This window comes from Geotrypetes seraphini, chromosome 18 (assembly GCF_902459505.1).
Source record: "Geotrypetes seraphini chromosome 18, aGeoSer1.1, whole genome shotgun sequence".
In the NCBI taxonomy this organism is placed as follows: Eukaryota; Metazoa; Chordata; class Amphibia; order Gymnophiona; family Dermophiidae; genus Geotrypetes; species Geotrypetes seraphini.
Genome location: NC_047101.1, coordinates 27,323,856 through 27,350,252, shown reverse-complemented (window position 1 = coordinate 27,350,252; position 26,397 = coordinate 27,323,856). Strand labels below are relative to the sequence as shown.

The 26,397-nt window shown below is 42.0% G+C and overlaps 1 protein-coding gene across 5 annotated transcripts in view; it reads right to left on the bottom strand.

The window, feature by feature from the left end:
- The window catches only part of DOCK2 (dedicator of cytokinesis 2), a 601,528-nt gene that overhangs the window by 351,939 nt on the left and 223,192 nt on the right, over nt 1-26,397 (bottom strand). For all 5 annotated transcript variants that reach the window (XM_033927247.1, XM_033927252.1, XM_033927251.1 and 2 more), the window contains one exon: nt 5,774-5,889. In XM_033927247.1, the coding sequence (XP_033783138.1) occupies nt 5,774-5,889 (116 nt within the window). The remainder of the gene's footprint in view (nt 1-5,773; nt 5,890-26,397) is intronic.

The following is a 26,397-nucleotide window of genomic DNA, read 5'->3' as shown; positions in this document are numbered from 1 at the left end:
GGGGAGATACCAGACTATGAGGAGAGGTGTGGGAGAGGGAAGGCGAGGAGAGAGATGCCAGACCAATGGGGTGAAAGGAGAGATGGAAGGGGGAGGCATACAGTTTCTGGAAGGGGCATAGAAGGAGAGAAGATGCCATATAGGGGAAGAGAGACGGCAGACAGTGGATGGAAGGAAGAGAGTTACAAGAAGATGAGGAAAGGAGAAACCACAGAAGACAAAGGTAGAAAAAAATTTCTATTTATTTATTGCTTTAGGAGACATGTGTCACTGTTTCTGTGAAGCATTGTATGCAGAGTCCAGCTTCTTGCTGGTTCAATTTAACCTTTGTCTATGTATTTTTATTTTATCCCCCCTTTTACAAAACTGTGAAGCGTTTTTAGCACCAGCCTTGGTGGTAGCAGCTCTGATGCTCAGAATTTTATGAGCATCAGAGCTGTTACCTCCGTAGCTAAAATCCACACTACAGTTTTGTAAAAGAGGGAGGGGTTAGTTTGTGATTACATATTCCTTACTAGGCGAAGGTGTTTTCTGTGTTCTGTGTGTTCGAAAGACATGGTTTTCTGTTAGGATTGACGGTGTAGGATTGATCTGTGCTGGTCTGGCTTGTTTAGTTTTACAATGGGTGTATTGATGTACTGCTCACTGCAATATGTAAGATGCTGCCTTTTCCTAGGTACTCATGTGTGACGTGTGGTTTGTTACTAAAAATCATGTTTTTCTTACAGATGGGGGGGGGTGCCAAAAAATGATGGGCCCCGGATGTTACATATGCTAGGTACGCCACTGTATGTAAAGATACCAGAAAGCTGGCGTAGCAAAAACTTCTAAGTTTTGAGTATTTAACCCTCCCACAATCTCACGGGCACTCGTTTCAAGTTTATTGAGATTTTGATTTAAACGCAATATCAAATATTTTCAATGCGTATAACAAAAATAAATTTGGGGAAATAAATAAAACCATTTGAACCAGTGTTCCCGCTAAGCTGCCCTGGCGTGCGCTGGCGCACAAAATATTACATCGCAGCGCACACGTTTCTCGTCACAGCGCACGATCGGAAGAGGCGTACGGCAGATGGCAGGGCGGCGAGAGGAGAATCGGGCGAGTTGGCTCATAACTTGCTGGCGCCCGATATTTTTGGCTCACGGTGAAAAAAGTTTGCTCACAACACCCGCCCGCTTAGAGGGAACACTGCTCCTAACATCCAGCAAATTCAATACTTTGTCCTATTTCTTCTTGTCTATGAGTTGAAAAGCGGGAAGCCGCACTTCCTGGTTGACAGAAATGCCAAAACCACCTTCTGCAGAAAAAAAGGTATGATGTGCAAAGATAAGCCTGTTTCCTGAATCTGAAGACAGGCTCTCTGATAAATAATGCCTGCAGTTCCGACTCTCTTCTTGCCAAAGTGATCGTGACCGAGATGACTGGGCCTACACTAAACAGTAAGGGAAAAAACCCCACTCTAAAGGACATAACTTTGATGTACTGTTTGGCAAAGAGGAGGACATGGTGATTGCAAGTCCTCCACAGTGAAATTACTATGAACTGACCACTATTTAGTACAGTGGAACCTTGGTTTACGAGCATAATTCGTTCCAGAAGCATGCTCATAAACCAAATTACTCGTATATCAAAGCAAGTTTCCCCATAGGAAGTAAGGGAAACTCGCTTGATTGGTTCCACCTCCTCCCCCCTCCCGTGGCCACCGGCGCTGCTCCACCCCCACCCCACCACAACCCCAAGAGACCCCCCCACCCCGAGGCCATTGGTGCACTTCCACATCCCCCCCGCGAACCGGCATCGCCCCCCCTGCTCGCAAATGCTGCCCCCCAGTGAACCAGCATTGCCCTCCCTTGTTAACACCCGCCTAAACTGAAGCCTTATCCCCATCTGGCACCGGCACGCAGCACCAACCCATAGGAGATCCCGATGCCGGGCCTTGAGCATCTGCACATGCTCAAGGCCTTCTGGCTCCCACTTCTCTCCAAGATTCTCGGAGAGAACGAGAGTCAGAAGGCCTTGAGCATGCGCTGATGCTCAAAGCCAAGTCCGGCAAGCAGCACGATCTTCGGGCACCGGCACCTCCTGTGAGTTGGTGCTGTGTGCCGGTGCCGGATGGGGGTAAGGCTTCAGTTTGGGTGGGCAGGCATTCACGAGGGGGGCAATGCCGGTTAGCGGGGGGGGGGGGGGTAATGCTGGTTCACGGGCGGGGGACTTGAAAATCAAGTCAATGCTCGATCTGCGAGTCACGATTTGCGAAAATGTTTTGCTGATCTTGCAAACACTTGCAAATTGAGGTTTGATTATATGTTGATGCAAACAGAAACAGAAAATGCAATGCAACAATGTAATATAACTATTGAAAGTATGAGAGTTTTTTTTAGAAAATGAAGAAAATAAGCTCCTGCAAAAAACATGCCATTATTGAGTATTCTCAAGTCCTCAAGAGGTCTAAAGAATGACAGAAAAATCTTGAATGAAAAAATATTTCAATGAAAAATATACAAAATTACTTTGAGGCCCGCAAGAAGTGAACGACATCAGAAATGGCAGTCAGAAGCTGACCTCGTAACAACCCACGAATGGCTGACAAGGCCGCAAGCAGAACTCGGAGAGAAGAGCACGCTAGGCCCATGTCCAGGCCATCCTGCAAGAACTCTAAGATATGAGGCAGGGAAACACGAAAAGAGACCACTCCACTCCTCAAATATACACCAAACCCACACATAAGCCCGAGAAGTGGACAGTCTCCATGACACAAACAGGATAAAGATGACCTTAACTGAATACTCCTTCTTACCTAAGCGATCCCTTTCAACAGCCAAGCCATAAGACAGAAGGTCGGGAGAGAGAGGCAGGCAGAGGATCTGTCACCAAGATGCACCAGGACTTCATATCACGGGCGCCTGGGCCAATCTGGGGCCATTAGAATCATAAGGCCTAGATAACAAACAATGCGTAGAAGAAGTCTGCCCACTAATGGCTACAGAGGGAACACATACAACAGATCCCCTGTTGGCCATGATTGAACCAGAGCATTCAGACCCTCGACCTGACCGTCTCTGTGACGACTGAAGAAGCGAGGCGTTTTGGCGTTGACATTCTTGGCCATCAGGTCCATGAGGGGCTGACCCCAAGCATGCAATATCAACTGAAAGGCCACGCGGCTTAGACACCACTCTCCGGGATTTGGCACGTGACTGAGGAAGTCCGCTCGAACATTCTCTACTCCTGCTATGTGGGAGGCCGAGATATCCAGAAGATGAGACTCTGCCCAGACCATGAGCAGAGCCGCCTCCTGTGCCACGAGAGTGCTTTTGGTGCCCCCCTGACAATTGACATAGGCCACTGCCGTGGCATTGTCCAAAAGAACCTAGACCAACTTGCCCGTCAAGAAGGAGTGGAAAGCTAACAGCGCCAGGGCAGACCTTCCCCCTGTTTTTCCCATACCGGGAGTAGGTCACCCGAGGCTATAGACAAGATGGAAGGGCTTCCTGCCAAAACTGGTGAAGATCCTGCCAAAAATGAGCCTTCCACAGCCTGTAGCGGTAAGCCGGCATCAGCTGTGAGGGAATTCCCAGCTGCTTCGGCAGTAAGGGAATCCTTTTTACCCTTATCAGTGGCGGCTACCAGTGATACTTGTACAGCAACATTTATACAGTAAATCTGCTCTGTAATACAGAGGCAGAAGTTTTACTGAGCCAAGAGAAAACTGGATTCTTTGTAAATTCTGGAAAGACTGGGCAAACAAATGGCAAATGCGCTTTAACGTGGAAAAATGCAAGATCATGCATATAGGGAAAAAGAACCCGTTGTTCAACTACAAATTGGGGGGGGGCATTGTTGGGAGACAGCAGACTTGAGAGAGACTTGGATGTGCTGGTGGATGCATCACTGAAGCCATCTACACAGTGCGCAGCAGCCTCGAAAAAAGCCAACAGGATGCTGGGCATCATAAAGAGGGGCATAACAACCAGGACGCGGGAAGTCATCATGCCATTGTATCGAGCGATGGTGCGTCCACATCTGGAATACTGCATTCAGTATTGGTCGCCACACCTCAAGAAGGACATGGCGGTACTTGAGAGAGTCCAAAGGAGAGCAACGAAACTGGTAAAAGGGCTGGAACACTGCCCATACGCCGAGAGGTTGGATAGGCTGGGGCTCTTCTCTCTGGAAAAGAGGAGGCTCAGGGGAGATATGATAGAGACCTTCAAGATCATGAGGGGCATAGAGAGGGTGGATAGGGACAGATTCTTCAGACTGAAGGGGACAACAGGTACGAGGGGGCATTCGGAGAAACTGAAGGGAGATAGGTTCAAAACAAATGCAAGGAAGTTTTTTTTCACCCAAAGGGTCGTGGACACTTGGAATGCGCTACCGGAGGAAGTGATCAGGCAGAATACAGTACAGGGATTCAAACAGGGATTGGACGGATTCCTGAGGGATAAAGGGATCGTGGGATACTGAGAGAGGTGCTGGGATGTAATACAAGTATAGAAAACTAACCAGGTAATAAGTATGGAAACCCAACCAAGTCGTGAATGTGCAAGACCGGAGGATTAGGACTTCGATGAGAAGATAGGACTTCAATGGGAAACCAAGGTGGCAAGGGGGCCCCTTCTGGTTATTCAGACAGGTCGTGACCTGTTTGGGCTGCTGCAGGAGCGGACTGCTGGGCAGGATGGACCTATGGTCTGACCCGGCGGAGGCACTGCTTATGTTCTTATGTTCTTTCAGTAGACCAGTGGCAGAGGCAGACTTCCAATTTTGGAGCCAAAGCAGAGGGGCAAAGGAAACCCACCCCTCATTCTTTACCTGTTATTTCCGCCCCCACTCCCCACTGGTGATGCAGCTCTCAAATTCCCCCCACCATACCTTTTAAAAAACACTTCTTTTCTGGCATTAAGCAGTGGCTGATGCGTGCTGCTCAATGCCAGCCCACAGCCTTCCGTCTGATGCAACTTCCTGTTTCCACATAGGCAGATCTACATCAGAGAGAAGACTGTGAGCTGGCACTGAGCAGCTTGCATTGCATTATTGCCAGCGAAGAAATGGCATTTAAAAGGTATGCAAAGACAAAGTCTGATATATTCAATAAAAATAAACGGTATGATCTGGATGTCAGTCATTATTGTGCTGAATGTAGTGAGGTGCTATTTTCTGAAATGTATATTGAGCATATGTACTTGATGTTCCGCAACATGTGTTTTGTTTGTGATTTGCAAAATATAATAAAACATTTTTGAACTTAAAAAAAAAGTATGCAGGAGGAGGGATGTCAGACATCTTCAGCTGGTGGGGCTTGGGGATCCCCCACTAGCCACATCATAGGTCTGCATCAACTGGTGCCACTGCAGTGGACCAATATAAAATTATACATGGATGTTGCTTTTCCTGATGTTTTGAGAACATACTGTAGATGTAACATCAGAGAAAGAGACAGCCATACTCTCAAAAGCTCTTGGATCAAACGTTATACCTCATTTCTTATTTTAAAAATTTGCTTGACTGTGCTTGGTAACTATATTCCATCAGGTTGGCTTAAAAAACAGAACACACTGCAAAAGCTCAAAGAATCTCATGGAAAGCATAAGGTCCCAGCATCCTCCTACATCTGCTGGAAAAACCAAATCCTGAGCTCTTTCTTTCAGGTATTCTACAGCAGCTTATTATATCACCAGAAACCAGTGCTAGAAATTTGTCCCTGTGCTTCAAAACTGCTTTCAGATGTGCTATGCACTAGGAAGATTAGAAAGATAAATTTCTCACCAGAATTGTTTTCCCTTCCTCATCACAGACGCACATGATCACTTCCACATTTCTCTGAGTAGTCTTGTCAAAATCTCCTTGCAGCAGTGTGATATAAATATCATTCCTGACATCACCTAAAAGAGGAAAGGGCGAAATCACAATTCAAGGGACATCAGAGTCATTCGTGGAATTCTCACATATTTTTCATTCTATGTTTTGCCTAGCAAAAGATCTCTTTTTACACTCTAACATCAGTGTATGTCCTATGCTTTCTAATTGTACAATATAGTGTAAAATTGCTTATAAAAGGGAAACCAGTACTTTCCTGAATCTTTTATTTTTCTAATCTATCCTTGTATGAAATAGGGATGTGTAATCATTTTATTTCATTGTTCGTGCTGATAAGAAATGTAAGCAAAGACAACAGCAAAGGTGACCTTGGGTGCTGAGTCACTGTTGTCTTAGATTTCCTATTTTGGGAAGGCGTTATCTCCTGTGTCTTTGTGGTGATAAGAAATGCAAGGTCATACATTTGGGCTCTGAAATCCCAAAGAAACGATTTAAAGAACCTTTGTGCACAGGGGAGCAGAGGGACTTGGGTGTGATAGTATGTGATTATTTTAAGATGACCAAACAGGTAGAAAAGGCAACTGTGAAAGCTAGAAGGATGCTTGGGTGCATAGAGGAATGCCCAGTAGGAAAAAGGAGGTAATGATATCCCTGTAAAAGACTCTGGTGAGATCTCATTTAGAACACTGCATAATTTCCGGAGACCACACCTTACCAATGATATAAACAGGATGAACATAAGAACATAAGCAATGCCTCTGCTGGGTCAGATCTGAGGTCCATCGTGCCCAGCAGTCCGCTCACGCAGCAGCCCAACAGGTCCAGGACCTGTGCAGTAATCCTCTATCTATACCCCTCTATCCCCTTTTCCAGCAGGAAATTGTCCAATCCTTTCTTGAACCCCAGTACCGTACTCTGCCCTATTACGCTACTAAAATGGTCAGTGGTATTTGTCAAAAAGTGTATGAGGACAGACTTAAAGGTCTCAAATGTATATTTTGGAGGAAGGCAGGAGAGGGGTGATATGATAAGAGACGTTTAAGTACCTACGTGGCATAAATGCACAGCAGGCGAGTCTCTTTCAATTGAGAGGAAATTCTGGAATGAGGGGGAATAGACTCAGAAGTAACCTTCACGTATTTTATGGAAAGGATGGTGAATACATGAAATGGCCTCCTGGTGGATGTTGTGAAGATTTAGATTGTATCTGAACTCCAGGATGTTTGGGACAAGTACATTAGATCTCTAAGGGAGAGGAGAGGATAGTAAATGGCAGATCTTTATCTGCCTTAATATTTCTGTTTCTATGCATTTAATGAAAAAAAGTTTTGATTTTTTAACTTTAATATAAATTTTAGAAAAGCAAAATGAAACGGTACTATCAGGGCAGAGCATAATCTGGATAAATTCAAAAGTGGATTAAAATGCTTCCTTTTTAAAGATGCTTATGAAAACATCCTGTCTTCTTAGTGTTGGTTGCCAAAGGGGTGTTGGAGGTGTTTCTTGGCAGGAGATTGGGCATCTCTCCCACTGCTAAGGGGGGTGTTGGGCACATGCAAATTTATCAAATCTTCGTTACTTTCCACCAACCTCATTTGCATGAGCATTTTTTTTTTAATGACTCGCTTTTTCTTTTGTAAAAGGTAGTAAAATATTTATGGTAATGATAAGATACGATTTGGTAAACTTGTTTTAATTGGAAATTTTTAAAATGGGTTTTATGAAAAACTTCTTTATTATAAATAACTAGGATTACATTATTGCAAGGGAAATTATTGTGGGATTACTTGATTTATAATGCATTAATGAATAAATCTATTATTTTTAAATATTGTAAGAAGAAAGATGTGATGGAATGTTGCCTGGGGGGGGGGTATTGTGATTACTAATCCTATGTGTGTTCCAAGGCAATCAATTTATGTGGCGGGTGGGGGTGGGAAAAGGGAGGGTTTTTTTTTTCAAAATCAAGGATGGGAGGATAGGGAATGAAGGGATTGAAGATCAATTTAATTTTTCATTGGTTATTATCTGTGTAATGGTATCTAATCATATTAAATTAAATAAATTTAAATATTATTGTTGGATTATACATTTGGAAGTTGATTGAGATTAAGGTATTTTCATTGAATGTCAATGGCCTTAACCATCAAATAAAAAGAAAAAAAAATGTTAGCTTTCCTAAAACAGCAAAATGATGATTTGTATTTTATTCAATGATGGAATCAAGAAAACTGGAAGGGGGTTGGGTTCGCCAAAATTTTTTTGCCCCTGCAGTTGGCAAGAAAGCTGGGGTTGCCATATTAATAAATAAAAAATGTACAGCTAATTTTCAGCTAATTGATTCAGATCCTTTGGGTAGGTGGGTACATGTAAAAATGAGCATGGAAAATACTACCCTGGAACTGTTCAATGTGTATGCCCCAAATACGAATCAAATTGAATTTTTTAAGAATCTACAACAACTATTACTCCCACTGGCTACTTCTAATTTAATAGTGGCTGGAGATTTCAATGCTGTAATGGATCCATTAATAGATAAAAAACCAAGTAAAATTATGAAGTCATTAGGGTTAGATAATTTGGCACAATCTTGTAATTTAATAGATATATAGTGTATACTTCATTTTAATGATCGGGAATTTTCCTTTTGTTCACAGGTCCATAATTCTTTTTCAAGAATAGATTATATTTTTGTCTCAAATCAAATAGTTCAGCGAGTGACAAAAGCCATCATAGATCCTATTATTTTATCTGATCATGGTGGTGTATGGATTGAATTTCAGTTTGATGAGTAGGATTATTGGAGATTTGATAATATTTTGTTTGGTTTGGGGTTTTTTTTTATAAATCTTTATTCATTTTAGATTTTACAACAAGTGTACAGAAAAATCATCAGTTAATATACAACCTCACTTGAAATTCTACAATTTCTTCAAAATGAAGATTTAACCCCAACCCACCTCCCAAAATTGTATTCAACAAATACATGCTACATACTATAATAACTTATACCATTTGATCTATAAATTAATAGTGAAATTCAAAAACCCACCCCTCACCCTCTAACAATATATATAGTAAGTAGGGAAACATGCTGATTATTCATTATAATAACTTATTAATGGCCCACACACATCCTTAAATTTATTAAAACATCCTTTTTGAACTGCTAACACTCTTTCCATTTTATACACGTGACATACCGAGTTCCACCAAAAACAATAATTTAATCTTTTACAATCTTTCCAATTATATGTTATTTGTTGAATGGCAACTCCTGTTAAAATCATTAAAAGTTTATTATTATTAGAGGATAATTGACTTTTAGCTCTCATAGACATACCAAATAAAATTGTGTCATATGCATGATTTTCTAGCATACAATTTATTTGATCCCAAATCGACTGCCAAAAAGTTTTAATAAATGGACAATAAAACAATAAATGATCTAAAGTTCCAGCCTTGAGATGACAATGCCAACATCTATTAGACTTAGAGCAATCCAATTTTTGTAAACGAACAGGGGTCCAGAGTGCTCTATGCAACAGGAAAAACCATGTTTGCCTCATAGATGCAGACATTGTGCACTTCATTCTCCAGTTCCAAATACGTGGCCATTGAGACGCATTAATTTGATGCTTAATCTCAATGCTCCAAATATCTCTAAGTCCAGTCTTTGGTTTCTTATTCGAATAGCCAGATAATAATTTATACCACTGTGTGGCCTAGTGCCCCAGGAAGTCTGCCTGAAAGCATAAGAATTCTAAACTAAATTGATTATTAAGAGATTTCCATTCACGGAACCCTGCCTGAATAGCCTGCTTCAGTTGCAACCATTTATAACTTTTTTTTATTATCAAGGCCAAATTTATGTTGCAACTGTGAAAAATCAAGCAGTTTACCATTAGATATAACATCATCTAAGGTTCGTATACCTACTTTAATCCAATCCTTCCAGACAATCTTGAAACCGCCTATTTGAATCCTGGAGTTTAGCCATATATTTTGATATGTAGATTTTTGAATTGGATGAGGTGTTAAATTATTAATATATTGTAAAGTTTTCCATGTGTCCATTAATATTCTATTGCTTTTACGTATCCTAGGCATTTTAATACTGAGAAGATGACGAAGCCTAATAAGAAACATGAGCTGCCATTCTAACCATAACCAATCTGATAGCTTTTCCATGAGTTCTGGGAGGACCCAATACATACCCTGGCACATAATATAGGATTGATGGTACCTATAGAAGTTTGGAAAATTTACCCCACCCTCCTCAATTGGCTTTTGTAAGGACACTAAGGCAATTCTTGCAATTTTACCCAGCCAAATAAATTTAGTTAGAATACTATCCAACTTTTTATTTAAAAAACCCTGAAAAAAAAACTGATATCATACCCATTTGGTAACAAACCACAGGCAAAATCATCATCTTAATATTTTGGGCTCTTCCCCACCAAGACAAATGTAAAGGATTCCATTGCTCATATAACTCTGTTATTTTTTGCAATAAAAGTCTTTCATTCACTTTCATTGTCTCAAGTGTATTCTTTAACCAGATTCCTAAATATTTTATTCCTTCCTCCTTCCATATAAAAGGGAATGAATCACATAAACCTCTTGTACAATGTACATTTAGAGGAAGAACTTCTGATTTAGACCAATTTATTTTATAACCTGAGAATTTCCCAAATTTCTCAATCAATTCAAGTAAACATGGCATGGTTGTTTCAGGATTCCTCAAATGAAGCAGTATATAATCCGCATAAGCAGATACTTTATATTCCTTTCCAGATCTCGGAATAGCTTGTATCTCCTTTACTTGTTGAATAGCCAGTAACAAGAGTTCAAGTACTATGTCAAAAAGCAAAGGAGACAAGGGACAACCTTGTCTAACCCCCCTTTGCAATTTAAAACAATCTGAGAAATTATTGTTAATATATAATCTAGCAACAGGAGAGTTATACAAGGTTTGAATCATTTGTATAAATCCCGAACCAATACCAAACCACTCCATGGCCTGATACATAAAGGTCCATTCTACCCGATCAAAAGCCTTCTCCGCATCCAAGGATACAGAGAAAGCCGGATCCCCTATGTCTTTTGTTAAATATAACATATGAAAGGCCAGTCTGGTATTATTGGAAGAGTGTCTCTGAGCAACAAAACCTGTTTGGTGCATACCAACTATATAAGGAAGAGCCTTAGCCAAACGTATATCCAAAGGTTTAGCTAGTAATTTACCATCTACATTGATCAAAGAAAAAGGCCTGTAATTTGAAACCAAAATGGGATCTTTATTTGCCTTTGGCAAAACAATAGTTAACGATTCTGCCATAGTGCCTGAAATACAACCTTTATTTAATTGATTCTGATATAAATTTAATAAATAAGGTAATAGGGTAATTTGGAATGATTTATAAAACTCTACCGTAAAACCATCACCACCTGGAGCGGTCCCAACTCTAAGAGACTTCAATGCTGTTTGTAGTTCTTTTAGTGATATCGGTTCTTCCAGACTTCTTTTTATACTAGTCTTTAAACCCGTTACATTAACGGGTGCTAGAATATATGTATGTCTGTCTTTCTTTCTTTCTGTCTCTTTCACTGTTCTTGTGTCTTTCTTCTTTTTTTTCTGTCTCCCTCCCTCCTACTATTTGTCTTTGTTTCTATCTGTCTTTCTTCCTGCCCCCTATGCAGCATTTATCTCCCCCTCTCCACTTTCCTGTACAGTAGCCATATCAGCATTTCCTCCCCCTCCATTTGCCTGTGCAGCAGCATTTCCCCCCTCCCAACTTCCCTGTGCAGTATTTTCCTCCCTCTCCACTTCCCTGTGCAGCAGCTGCAGCAGGTCCAGCCTGTTTGATGGTTTATCTGAGTAGAGCTGCACCCCTGGTGATTTTTAGGGTGGGGAGTCGTTAGCATTTATCATAACTTTGTTCCTTTAGGCAGCCTCTGTCAGCATTAGTGTTTCGCCGGTCGCCAGTGCTCAGCCGCACGTGAGAGGCTCATTTTTAAGTTCAAAGCCACCGCCGCAGCTCCTCTCTCGATCCCCGCCTGGTGCGGTTCGAGAGAGGAGCCGTGGCGGCAGCTTGAGCATAAGCCCGATGTGCCCAGAATTTAATAGACCTTGGCTTGGATTCAGTGTCAGCATTTAGGGTTTCGCCGGCCGCCAGCGCTCAGCCGCACCGTGAGAGCCGGGTGAGGAAGGCTGCCGCAGCCTTGCGGCTTCCCTGCAGCCTCGCGGCTTCCCCTTCTTTTTTTTTTTTGTAATTATGTTTATTAACAATTGCAAAGCATTTTTTAGTTCAGGCGGCCGCTTGAGCATAAGCCCGATGCGCAGACCTCGGCTGGCAGCAGCGGTGGTAAGCCCGATGCGTGTAAGCGCGCATGCGCACTCTCATGGCCGTGACGGATCAGGGAACATGGCTTTAGAGTGCGCATGCGCGGCTAACATTTTATTATTATAAATGATCAGGAACTTTTGGACCCTCAATTAAATTTTAAAATTCTAAACCATCCTTTTCTCTATCTAAATAAGGCTCAGAAGAATAAAGGTCTTTATAAAAATTTAAGAATTGTTTTAATATAGGTCCAATTTGAGAATGAATATCTCCTTTTTCATCTTTAATTGCACTTATTTTTGTCTTCCTCTTTTTTGCTTTAAGATAATTTGCCCATAATCTTCCCGCCTTATTTGAGTTCCCATAATACAAAGCTTGTTGAGAAAGAATATCTTTCCTAACCAATTTAGAAGAAATCTCATTATATTTACATTTAGCTTTTAGAAGAGCTTGTAACGTAGAATTTTCCCATTTTTCAATCAATTTTAACTCTAAGATCTTAATTTCTTGTTCTAAAGTAGAGAATTGCTTTTTTAGTTGTTTTTTAGAATAAGCTGAAAATGAAATAATTTGTCCTCTCATAGTTGCCTTAAAGGCATCTCACAAGGTTTCTATAGAGACTTCTTCTGTATTGTTGATTTGAAAATACTCATTAATTTTTAGTTGATAATCCTCACAAAATTTTGGGTATGCAAGCAATGCATTATCAAACCTCCAAACAGGCCTATCATTATCTTGATCAACAAAATTTAATCTAATCCACACACCACCATGATCTGACAAAATTATTGGGTCTATGGAAGCCTGTGCAACATTTGTATTAACTGATCAGAAACAAAAATATAATCTATTCTAGAAAAGGAATTATGAACATGTGAACAAAATGAAAATTCTTGATCATTAAAATGAAAAATTTGATAAATATCTTTCAAATTACAGGAATTTACAAAATTATCCAAATCTAGTGATTTTATGATTTTACTAGGTTTTTTGTCCAATAAAGGATCCATAACAGCATTAAAATCTCCTGCCACTACCAAATTGTTTGCAACCAGTGGTAAAACTATTTGTTGCAGAGTCTTAAAAAATTAAATTTGATTCAAATTAGGGGCATACACATTGAAAAGCGCCACAGTAGTATTACCCATATTCATGTCTACATGCAACCATCTCCCCAAAGGATCTGCAGCCACCATATTAAACACTGCAGAGCATTTTTTTATTAATTAAGATAGCTACACTAGCTTTTTTCCCTACCGCAGGTGCAAAGAAACAATCCTTCACCCAATTACCCACTAGTTTCTTTGATTCATCCACAGATAGGTGTGTCTCTTGGATAAAACAGACATCTGCATTCCGCTGTTTTAAATATAAAAACGTCTTTTTCATCTTAATCGGATGGTTAAGGCCATTAACGTTTAATGATAGAATTTTAAACTCCATTATACTAAATGAAACACAATAATTGCATATGTCCACAAAATAATTATTATATAATCTTTTTCCCCACTCTGAAAATCAAAATTAGTCCCCTCCCTTTTTACCCAAAACCCTCCCGTTATCACCCCAACCCACCCCCTCCCCTCCCACCCAAAATAACAGTGCCAGCTTCGAAACGCACATACAAGATCAAGTAAATTAAAAACTCCCCTCAGGCCAAATTCACAAATAGTTCTTGTAGATATAATCATCTTCCCAAAAATTTAATGTAAGTCATTTTATAAGAGAATCACTTAAATTATATTCCCCTTCTTCTCTTTTGTTTGTTTTGGTTTGTTTGTTTTTTTTCAAACCTTAAATATGAAAGGAAATTTGCTAGTAGTCATACAGATAAAAATTATTATTCATTCACCCAACACAATCAATCATCCCTATCAAATGAATAAAACTCAAATGTACAAAAACATCGATTCAATTGGCAAATTCAATATCCATGTCTATTCCCCTTATCTCACTCCATTTTAATGACAACACCCCACATTCCTCATGCATACGAATTATAACCCAGTAACATTCAAAAATCGAATACCATCACACATCCCTTCCAAAGTATTCATTTCCATATTCGCTCCTTTTCTAAGAGTTCATTACAAATGTATATTTAAAAACATAAACTTTGTTAGAAAAGCAATTAAAATATCTATTATAACAAATCCCTGTAGTCTTGTATAAACTCAGAGTTGTTACAATCCTTCACCTGCAGCACAGGACTTATATAATGTTGCTTTCCTTGACCAGACTGTTCCATTTTCTATGAAACTTCAGGCTCATACCACCACGGAAGATTCATAATATGACTTATAGCCAAATTCATTTTTTGCAAACCACTTGACAGATTGCCAAAAATTAATTATGTTTTGCATAAGTATAGCAATCAAATCAACTTTCCAAAAGCGCAGTAAATAAAGGCAAGTCATATTAAACTTTCCCAGGCATGGGGGGTCACGTGATGTCGAGCTGCTGAGCAGACGTCGGTGGGGTAAGCTCCCGATCCCGTTCCCACCATCAGCTTTTTTTTGACCCCGGAGAGCCGCGATTTCGCCACTGCATTTCGGCGATTACATCGCTGCTGCGTTTCAGCAGTGTCTTGCAGATTTCGGGGCTATATGACAAGTAGGCTGCCCCGCCGGGAGAGGGATCGCGGCCGCGTGGGTGACTCCAAGATGGCCGACCGCGAGTCTCCACCGCCGCTCCCGGCGCCGACCGCATGGGTGTCCGAGATTGTGGCAGAGGTGAAGCTGTTGCTGGAGGGATCCCTGACCTCGAAACTACAGCCTATTGTGGATAAATTGGACTCTGTGGACACTCGGCTGGAAACGTTGCAGGGAGAGTTTTCCTCCTAACAGCAGCGTCTCACCACTCTGGAAGATCGAGTGCAGCAACGTGAAGGGGACCACCAGCAAATGAGGGCTCAGCTTGTCGCCATGGAAGCTAAACTTGAGGACCTTGAGAACCGGTCTCGCCGGGGGAACCTGCGATTGATTGGCCTGCCTGAATCTGTGAAGGATGGTGAGCTCCATTCCTTTCTGGAAACTTGGCTGCAGCGTTCTTTAACACTATCAACAGCGCATGGTCCCCTGAGAATAGAACGTGCGCATCGCTTGGGCCCGCTGGGTGAGCCTGGTTCGAGAGCTCGCACTGTCATACTCAAGTTATTGAACTCAGCCCATAAACAAAAAATTCTGCGAGCTATTCGTACTTCGGGGCCCCTGATGTATGACAACTCCAGGGTGCTGTGTTTCCAAGATTATTCTCCTGCTTTGCAAGCCAGACGGAAGGAATTCACTCCCATTTGCTCCCAGCTGTATTGGATGAAAGTTCCTTTTGCTCTGCTGTATCCTGCCCGCTTGCGGATCAGACATGCTGGTCAGACCCGCTTCTTTACTGTGGCGGCTGAAGCTCTTCGATTCCTACATTCCATGCAGGCACCAGACCCGGCTCCTTGACTGCTTTGGAGTTCGTTATTCTGTTTTAGGTTGAAATAGTTTGATGCACAGAGCCCTATGTACTGCCTCAGCTTGATATCTCCTGGGGGCCTTCGTACCTGCTGGCCTGCTCATGCGGGGGCCTGATCGTTGCAGTGTCTTCTTTTTGCTGGCTTGAAGACCTTGTCATGGAGCCTGGGGCGATGGATTGCTATGGACTTCTATGGGACATTTATTTTCCTTCTTTCGGGGACTGTATGGATGGTTGGGGGGGAGAGCCTGTTTGTGTTGAAGGGGATGCTATGTTCTTTATTGGAGGGGGGTACTTCCTTCTTGCAGTTGTTGACCGGTTGAGGGAGTGGTGTGTATGGAAAGGATAAGGGTGGGAATGTTTGCATGTTTGGGTGGGCGGTTTTGGTGGCACATATGGAGGCTCTTTAAGCCACTATATAGTGTTTTAGAGCAATACATTGCTACGACTTGTGGTTGTCCATTTTACTGCTCAACCTGCTATTGGACATCACGCGTGTTATAGGACTTGTTTATGTATGGGTTGGGTGGGATTCAAGGGTGCTTTCAGTTTGGGTGTGTATCGGTGGGATTGCTGTGAGTGGCTGGGGGTGGTTCTTATAGGTATGGTTTGCTGGGAGGGGGAGTTGGGAGCTGATCCACAGGACCCTTGGACCACTAGTGGGTCGCATGAGGGATGGGGAAGGGGCGGCGGGGGGAGGGGTGGGGGGGTGGATATGCTGGGGGTTTCTTCTGTTCTCTCTCTATTCTTTCCTCTTTCTCTTTCTTCTTCTTTTCTTTTTCTCCTTCCGTATTCCTGGTGCCCTGTGGTTGGCCTTTATCCTTTGGTGGATGCTCGGGTCTAGATTGAGGTTCTGGGAGCTGGTCGCTGGCTGGGACGGCCTTGCTCTCGGTTTTCTTTCTGGATTTTTGCCTGCTTTTTGTCTATATCCTTTTTCTTATGAAGCCTCTTAGATGTATTTCCTGGAATATAAATGGTGTCACTTCGCCTATTAAACGACATAAGATTTTGAAAGCCCTGAACCGTCAGAGAGCTGATTTGGTCTTCCTGCAGGAGACGCATCTGTCTGCGGCGGAGCATGCTAAACTTCAGACCTGGTGGGTTGGTCAGCATTTGGGGGCACCTGCGAACAACCGTAAGGCCGGGATTTTGATTTTGATTCGGAAGGGGCTACCCTTTGTTATTCAACAGCAGTGGACGGATCCTGGAGGTAGGTATATCATCGCCAAGGCACTATTTAATCGTCGGCCTCTGATTCTTTGTAATGTTTATGCTCCTAACAACTATGACTCTCGATTTTTCTCCTCACTTATTCGCCTTCTTGGCCAACAGTCGGATGTGCCCTTGCTCGTGGGGGGGGATTTTAATTGTGTTCATGACCCCTTGCTGGATAAATCAATTCCTGCTCCCCAGGATCGGATGCATCCTACTAAAGGTATTTCTTTACTTTGTTCATCCTTGGACGTTATTGATGTTTGGCGGACGCTTCACCCAGGAGAGCGTGACTACACTCATATATCTAGAGCCCATGCGTCCTTATCCCGGATTGATTACTGGCTGACCTCTAGCGCTTTGTTTTCTCAGATTGAATCGGCCACGATTGGTTCCTTTGACGTATCCGATCATGCCATGCTTTTGTTAATCTTGCATTTGGATGTCTCTCCACCGGGATCCTTCCGTTGGCGATTTCCGCTCCGTTTGTATCAGGACTCGAAATTTCAGGAATTCCTGCTTCAAAAATGGTCTGACTATCAACTTCATAATATTGACCATCGGGCTGATTCTACGCTTTTCTGGGAGGCTGCGAAAGCGGTCCTCCGCGGTGAGATTATGGCATATTCCAGCCATCAACGTCGTGCTCGGGATAGGGAGCTTTTACAGTTGGAACGTAGGATTGGTAACCTCCGTCGGCTTTATAGTCTATCTCACGCTCCCTCTTTGCGTTCCCAGCTCTTAGCTTCCCAGTGTAAGCTTCAGGAATTGCTGCATGCTAGAACAGTCAAGTCGCTCGCTTATTATAGATACCAATTTTTTCGCCACGGGAATCAACGAGGGGCGCTTCTGGCAAAGGTGGTCCGTCGTTCGGCGGGACGTACACATATCTTGCAACTTCGATCGGCAGGGGGGGGTTTGGTCAGGACGGTTGCCGAGATTAATGCAGTGTTTTTTGACTATTATAGGAAGCTTTATTCACAGCAATCTGATTTAATGGACGGCACGGCATATTTGGATGGCCTCTCCCTTCCATGCCTGTCTGATAGGGCGGTAGCTAAACTTAATGCCCCTATAACGGCTGAGGAGGTGGCAGGCGTCATACAGAAGGGGTCCTTGTTAAAGGCCCCCGGACCAGATGGTTTCCGGATGGAATTCTATAAACTCCTACTTCCTACGGTGGCTCCAGTCTTAGCTGATACCTTCACAGCAGCCATTCAGGGGGGTGCCCTTCCAGAGTCTCTCACTTCGGCTCAAATAGTTGTGCTATTGAAACCCCATAAGGATGCAGCCCTCTCTTCTTCTTATCGCCCCATTTCACTGCTGAATGTGGAGGCCAAGCTGTTCGCCAAGGTTTTGGCTAATCGATTGGCTTGTGTTCTTCCTGAGTTGATTGCTTCCCCTCAGGTGGGATTTGTGCAGGGGCGTACTAGTGTGAAAAACATTAGATCTATATTGGCGTCTTTGGAATTCGTGGAGAGAACCCGACTTTCTTCTCTATTGGTCAGCTTCGATGCTGAAAAGGCCTTCGATCGGGTCTCTTGGAATTTTTTATTTGAGGTTTTAACTCGGTATGGCGTTACGGGCTTTTTTCAGGATGCGATTCGGGTGCTTTATCACTCTCCTACAGCTTTTGTTTGGGCCAATGGACTTTGTTCTCCTTCATTCCCCATATGTCGTGGCATGCGTCAGGGCTGCCCCCTTTCCCCCTTTCCCCATTGCTCTTTGCTCTGTCGTTAGACCTTTTGATCCGTGATATTCAGCTTAATGGAGCTATTTCGGGTATTCGAATTGGTTCTTCCGAATTTAAAATTTTGGCATTTGCGGACGATCTCCTGGTCCATATCTCGGAACCCGCAATGTCTCTTTCCAATCTGATGGCCACTTTTCAAGAATATGGAGACTATTCGGGTTTTAAGCTTAACCTTGATAAATCTCTGGCGTTGGCTACATCCTCGGTTTTGCGGGACTCTTGGCCTGGACCCTTTCCCCTTCAATGGGCTTCTTCTTCGTTTCGTTATTTAGGGATTCTGCTGACGCCTCGTACGTCCGAGTTATATCGTGTTAACATTGATTCTTTGTTCAGTTCTTCGGCTGAGTGTTTTGCTCGTTGGTCTCCTCTTCCTCTGTCCTTGTCGGGTAGGATCAATTTGTTTAATATGGTCCTTTTTCCAAAATGGCTTTATACTTTGCAGCTGCTCCCTTTATGGCTCTTGAAACGGGATATTACTAAGTTACATCGATGCTTTCTCGATTCTGTTGGGGAGGACGGCGACCACGGGTGGCACTGCGTTATCTGCTCGGCGCGTGGGGAGGAGGGGGACTGGGGTTACCACATTTTCGGTTATATAATGCTGCCTGTTTGATGCGTTTTTTGGGGGAGTGGCTTTCGGATCGTCAGGATTTTACTCCAAAATTTTATGAGAAGGAATTTTTTGCACCTTGGCATATTCTGTCTTTGGTGCACACGCCCCGTTCTGCCTTGCCGGCGGCTCTTCGGGGGAGTTTGTTGTTGCACTCGCTACGCGTTATATGGTCTTATGTGTTGGACTCCTGGAATGGTACTCCCTCGATTACTAGATACTTACCTATTCAGGGGAATCTGCAATTCAGCCTGGGCATGGAGACTGCTAGTTTTCGTAAATTGGCATCCCGGGACTTCACGTTACTTACCCATGTTCTCCAGGCAGATGGTTCTTTACTGTCCTGGGATGCTCTGGTCCGGTCGGGTGTTTTCTCTGTGGGCGACTTTCTTGCGTTTCGGCAACTTCATCATTATGTTCGATCCCTCCCCCGAGCCGCTTTGGCTTTTCCTATTGAGGACAGATTTGCGGCGCTGCTGGATCCCTACTTGGAAGATGGGTTTACAGTTTCGGGTCTTTATAAGGACTTCCATCGATTATTGGGTCCGGCTGACCGCGCTGTCCTACACGCCCATTGGTGCCAGGATCTGGAGATAGCACGGGACGCGTTAGATCTCCCTTCCTTGATTGCAAGAATCCCGGGAGTTTCCGTTAATGCAGATCTACGGGAGTGTCAGTTTAGGGTTCTTCATCGGGGCTATTTTACGAAAAGTCAGTTATATTATTCGGGTTACACGGACTCTCCTTTATGCCCTAAGTGTCTCCAGCAACCCCATTCGTTTATCCATGCCTTCTGGTCTTGTGTGAAAATCAAACGTTTTTGGCGGTAGGTTGTCACTTATGTGGAGGGCGTCTTCGGCAATGCATTACCTTTTTCTGCCGCTGGTCTCTTGCTGGATAAGTATGAGGCCTTCCGCTTGTCTGATTCGGGTCAGCGGCAGTTTATGAGACGGGTGGGGGTCTTGGGGAAGAAAGTAATTCTATCTGTTTGGATTGGGGAACCTTCTCCATCCTTTTGGGACTGGAGGAATCGTTTGCATGCTCTGCTGCTGCTGGAGTGTAAAGATGCGTCTTATAGCTTACGACGAAGGCGACTCTTTCTTCGGATCTGGGATTCTTACTTTTTTTCATTATCACCACGGGCTAGAAGTGACATTCTAAATTCCTTGTGACTTTTTCTGAGACCTGGGCTTGTTTTCCATCCTTGAGGGGCGCCAAGTATACTTCTCTTTCTCTTTCTTTCTTCTTCTTCTTTACTCTCTTTCTTCTTTCTTTCAGTGTTGGTGTTACTCATTGTCTTGGGCAGTGGGCTATCTGAGTCCAAGTCTACTGCACTCAATTTTTCTCGTTTCAGATAGGGGGTTTGGGGAGGGGGGGTGGGGTGGGTGGGATTGTTGGATCTCCTATTTTGTTTCTGATGTTTTCTTCTGTTACTGTGGTTCTGACATATTGGTCTGTTCTGTGTTCTTTGATAATAAAAATTGATTCAACATAAACTTTCCCAGGCATTCACAAAGCAGCGGTTTATCAGAACTTCTGAAGCTATCATCAAATTATTTCAACCTCAAGGTGCAGTAATGTTAAAATCGCAATCCAGCGATCTTAATTAAATATATGCAGAGAAAAAAACCTTTAGGTTGAGCAGAGGTCAGATCTAAAAGCAAGAATCAAGGCAAGGATCCAGCCGTATCATACAAGCGATCCTCACAGTCACAGTTCTGCATTACAAGATAGTCAGATCTCTCCATATTTTCAGAACAGCCCAGAAATCATCCATTTTTATATTCACTTTAATAACCTCTGACTGCTTCTTATATTTTTAAACATAACTCCAAAGAAAATGTTTATTTCTCCTTGTTCCTAACATTCTGACACAACTCTGCTCCAAGCAACTGATACAGATGATCACGTGACCATGTCAGAATGTTGAGCCCTTTCAAATTTTTAACTGTATCAGCTCCATGTTGAAGAATTATTGATTATGTTTATTCAATTTCCTCAAACGTACTGAGTCTACTTGACTATTGTAACATCGCCTATTTAGCAATTTCCCAAAAGAACATGCAGCGTTTACAATTGATGCAAAATGCAGCGGTCAAACTGATTTTCGGGCTGAGGAAGTTTGACCACGTGACACACTACTACCGGCAGCTGCATTGGCTGCCAATGGAGGCGCGCATAAAGTTTAAATTTGCCTGCTTCTGCTTCAAAGCACTACACGGACTTGCTCCTAAATATTGTCACAATCCTAGCCCTAAAGCTCGGCTTGTGCCAGGCATGGCTGTTGCTAAACCTAGCCCAGCCATTCAAAGAGCTAACCATGGGGATAGGGTTGTGACTAGAGAAAAGGAAAAACCTGTATTTCCCTTTAATTCTCATGGGGCTGATTTCTGGGGAGGAGAACACCAGGAAGACAGCAGCCTGGAACAGCCATTGAAGCATGCTACTCCCCCTGCTAGCTCTCAGCTGCAGGAGATAATTAAAGATACTGGGAAAGTTAGGCAGAAGATGCAGGCTGCCCCTCCCCCTCAGAGAACAGGGCGTGTCCGCCTCAACGCTTTAGAGGCTGCTCTGAGGAGGAGACAGTCAGTTTACCCTGGGCTAGCCAGGAAGGGGACCTACAGGACTGTTCTCCTGAGTCTCAGTCTTATTCAGACATTGAGATGTTGGATATAGCCATTGACCCTGTTGCCAACCAGCCAGCACTGTCAGAACCGATGGACTGCCTTGAGACTGCCAGCATGCCTGAAGATTTGCCTATGGAGGAAAGCTAAGTGGCAGGGCTGTGTAGTTTGTTTGAATGCCTAGGATGCTTTGATGCTTTGATCTCGGATGATGTTTTCCCTGAAGAAGGAATGAGATTAGTGCTGCACTGCTGTGTTGATGCATAAAGAAAAAAAAAAAAAAAAAAGTTTTTTTTTTTTTTGGAACTTAAATGATCTGGATTATTTAAGTTTATATTTTGAGTTCTGAGATATTGTGTGTGTGTGTGGGAGTAGTGCATACTTGGGGAGAATCCACTTTCCATTCTGGTTGGGATTGTGGGGCCATTAGTGGCATTCTGTTAAACAGAAATAAAGTTGTGGATTCAGCTACTCCCCTCCCCCACCAACTCCTATTAAGTTGGTTGGGGCCAAGCCTGCCTTTGGCTGGGCCTGGACACCACACTATATGAAAGCTACAGAGGCAGTACAATATTGAGCAACTGCCTGTTTTCAAGGGCAGCCACATTCAAGACTGTTGGCTTTCATTGACTTTGATAACCTGCATGAAGGTGAGAGCTGTCACAGATCAGTGTCCAGCTCCGGGTTTTTTTTTTTCTCTCTTTTATTTACCTGTTTACCTATGGTTTGGCAAAAGAGGGACTTGAAGTCTACTCCAAGCTTATCTCCACAATAAAAGGGGATTTGAATGAACTTTGAATTGACTTGTTTTTGAATGTTTTGTCCTTATATATTGGACGGTGACCAGCAGGACTTCCATCTTTTATGGGAAGCACGTCGGAGTTGCGCTATCGTGAGCATTGACCGGAGCCAAATCCATACATGAGCACCGGCAACGCCACAATATATAACTGACCTTTTCCTCCTCAGCCAACAGACACAAGAGAAGCTCACATTCCAACTTCGTTCCCCCCCGTGAGAGATTGTAAACTGAAAAAACACCATGAACATCTTCTCTCGTACCAAGCACCATCATAGGGTAAAGACCTAGAACAATTGCTTTCGCCCACTACTTATGAGGAATTAGGAAAGTCTGAAAACACACCTGTTCCTAAAGTATCTAGACAACTGATCCTCTCTTCTCTCTCCCCTCTATAGCGATTCACTTGTTCTATTGATCATTCTTTCCTCAAAAATGGATTTCCTGTCCTATTAACCCTCTTTCTTCCTCCCCTCTTAAAGTCAATCAATTTGTACCTTTGCGTAATCTTTGTAAACCGCATAGAACTTCACGGTATTGCGGTATATAAGCTGTTATTATTATTATTATTATTTAAAAGTACTGAAATAAGTAAATGAACAAAAACAATAATAAAAATTAAAAAAAAAATACAGTTACCAGGAAGTACCCTTAAGAGACAATAGGCAGTTCATACTGCTCCAGAAACTCCTTCAGTTTTACTGCATCTTCAAAATTAAAAGTTTTATTGTCATAGGTCACTCTCATAGTTGCCGGGTATATTAAACCATACCTAGCACCTAATGATCTTAGTTGAGGATGCAAATCCAAAAGCTGTTTCCTTTCAATTCACTTATATTAATATAATTAGCCTTTCTCCGCAGAGCTAATCATTCACCCGACCATCCCAGTACGCTGCGAAGCCACGCCCCCCAAGATTTGATAATACTTTGATTGCGGATTCAAATTTCCTTGAAGAATTTAAATAAAAAATGATTGAATTCTTTCAACTTAATGCTTCAGAAGATATTAACATAGAAACGTTATGGGATGCATTTAAGGCTACCATGAGAGGTAATATTATTTCATATTCGGTATATATTAGAAAACAACTTAAAAAACAATTTTATAATTTGGAAAAAGAGATTAAACATTTGGAAAAAAATTAGTTGACAAATGAGAGCAAAATATCCTACAGGCTTTATTAAAAGCAAAAGGCAAATATAATGAGATATCTTCTAATTCTAAATTCGTAAGGAAAGATTTGTTTTCCCAACAAACTCAGTGTTATGGAAACTCAAATAAGGCGGGAAGATTATTGGCAAATTATCTTAAAGCAAAGAAAAGAAGAACAAAAATTATTGCAATAAAAGATGAAAATGAAGAGATGCATACTAAAATTGAAAATATTTTAAGTCAATTTTTAAATAAAGACCTATATTCTTCTGAGCCTTATGGAGATAGGGAAAAAGATACTTTAGAATTTTTGAATCTAATTATTGGACCGAAGGTTCCTGAACATATAAAAAGAAGTTTAGAGGAGCCTATATCACTAAAAGAATTAGAAACAGCATTGAAATCTCTTAGAGGTGGATCCGCTCCAGGTGGTGATGGTTTCACAGTAGAGTTTTATAAATCATTTCAAAGAACCCTATTGCCATATTTATTAAATTTATATCAATTTCAACTGACTAGAGGTTGTATTAAAAGTACTATGGCAGAATCATTAACAATCGTTTTGCCAAAGCCAAACAAAGATCCCACTTTGGTTTCAAACTACAGGCCTATCTCGTTAATCAATGTTGATGGAAAACTTAAGATATTGGCTTTACGATTGGCTAAGGCTCTCCCTTTTATTATTGATATGCACCAAACAGGATTTGTTGCTAAGAGACATTCTTCTAACAATACTAGATTGGCTTTTCATATGTTAAATTTGACAAAAGCCATGAATGATCCGGCTTTCTCTGTCTCTTTGGATGCGGAGAAAGCCTTTGATCAAGTTGAATGGACTTTCATGTATCAGGCATTAGATTGGTTTGGTATAGATTCAGGATTTATACAAATGATTCAGACGTTGTATAGGGCAAACAGAATGCTAGGAATGATAAAGAAGGGGATCACAAACAGATTAGAGAAGGTTATCATGCCGCTGTACCGGGCCATGGTACGCCCTTACCTGGAGTACTGCGTCCAGCACTGGTCTCCGTACATGAAGAAGGACACGGAACTACTCGAAATGGTCTAGAGAAGAGTGACTAAGATGGTTAAGGGGCTGGAGGAGCTGCCATACAGCGAAAGATTAGAGAAACTGGGCCTCTTCTCCCTCGAACAGAGGAGATTGAGAGGGGACATGATCGAAAGATAGACTTAGTAGATAAGGACAGGTTGTTCACCCTCTCCAAGGTAGGGAGAACAAGAGGGCACTCTCTAAAGTTGAAAGGGGATAGATTCCGTCCAAAAGTAAGGAAGTTCTTCTTCACCCAAAGAGTGGTAGAAAGCTGGAACGCTCTTTCAGAGGCTGTTATAGGGGAAAACACCCTCCAAGGATTCAAGACAAAGTTAGACAAGTTTCTGCTGAACAGGAATGTGCACTGGTGGGGCTAGTCTCAGTTAGGGTGCTGGTCATGGACCAGAGGGCCCCCACATGAGCGGACTGCTGGGCATGATGGACCACTGGTCTGACTCAGCAGTGGCAATTCTTATGTTCTTATGCTGCAAGATTATACATTAATAATAATTTATCAGAGCGTTTTAATTTGCAGAGGGGGTTAGACAAGGCTGTCCCTTATCTCCTTTGCTTTTTGATATTGTATTAGAACCCTTATTATTAGCCATTCAACAAGCAAAGGGGATACAAGGTATTCCTCGTACAGATTGGGAATATAAAATTTCAGCATATGCAGATGATATACTGCTTTATTTGAGGAATCCAGAAATTACCATTCTATGCTTGCTTGAGTTGATAGAGAAATTTGGAAAATTTTCAAAATGTGCATTGTACTAAAGGCTTAATTCATTCTCATTTGTATGGAAAGAAGATGGATTAAAGTATTTAGGTATTAGAATAAAAAACATACTAGAAGACACAATGGAAGAGAATGAAAAATTTTTATTAAAAAAAGTAACAGAAATGTGTAAGCAATGGAATCCTTTACATCTTTCTTGGTGGGGAAGAGTCCAAACTATTAAAATGATGATATTGCCTGTGGTTTGTTATCAAATGAGTATGATACCAGTTTTTTTTTTCAGGGGTCCTTTTATAAAAAGTTAAATGGTATTCTTACAAAAATTTTTTGGCTGGGTAAAATGCCTAGAATTGCCCTAGTATCTTTACAAAAACCAATTGCGGAGGGTGGGGTAAATTTTCCAAACTTTTATAGGTATCATCAAACCTATATTTTACGCCAGGGTATGTATTGGGTCCTCCCAGAGCTCATGGAAAATATCCCAGATTGGTTGTATTTGGAATGGTGACTCATGTTACCTATAAACTTATCTCATGTTCTTAGTGTTAAAATGCCTAGAAAATATAAAGAGAACAGAATATTGATGGATACATGGAAAACTTTGTGTTATGTCAGCAATTTAAGTCCAAACCCAATACACAAATCAACAAATCAATCTTTATGGCTAAACTCCAAGATTCAAGTTGGCGGTTTTAAAATCGTATGGAAGCATTGGATTATTGCAGGTATACGGACTTTAGGTGATGTTATTTTAAATGGTAAACTGCTTGATTTTTCACAGCTGCAACATAAATATGGTCTATACAAATCACAAAACTTTAAAT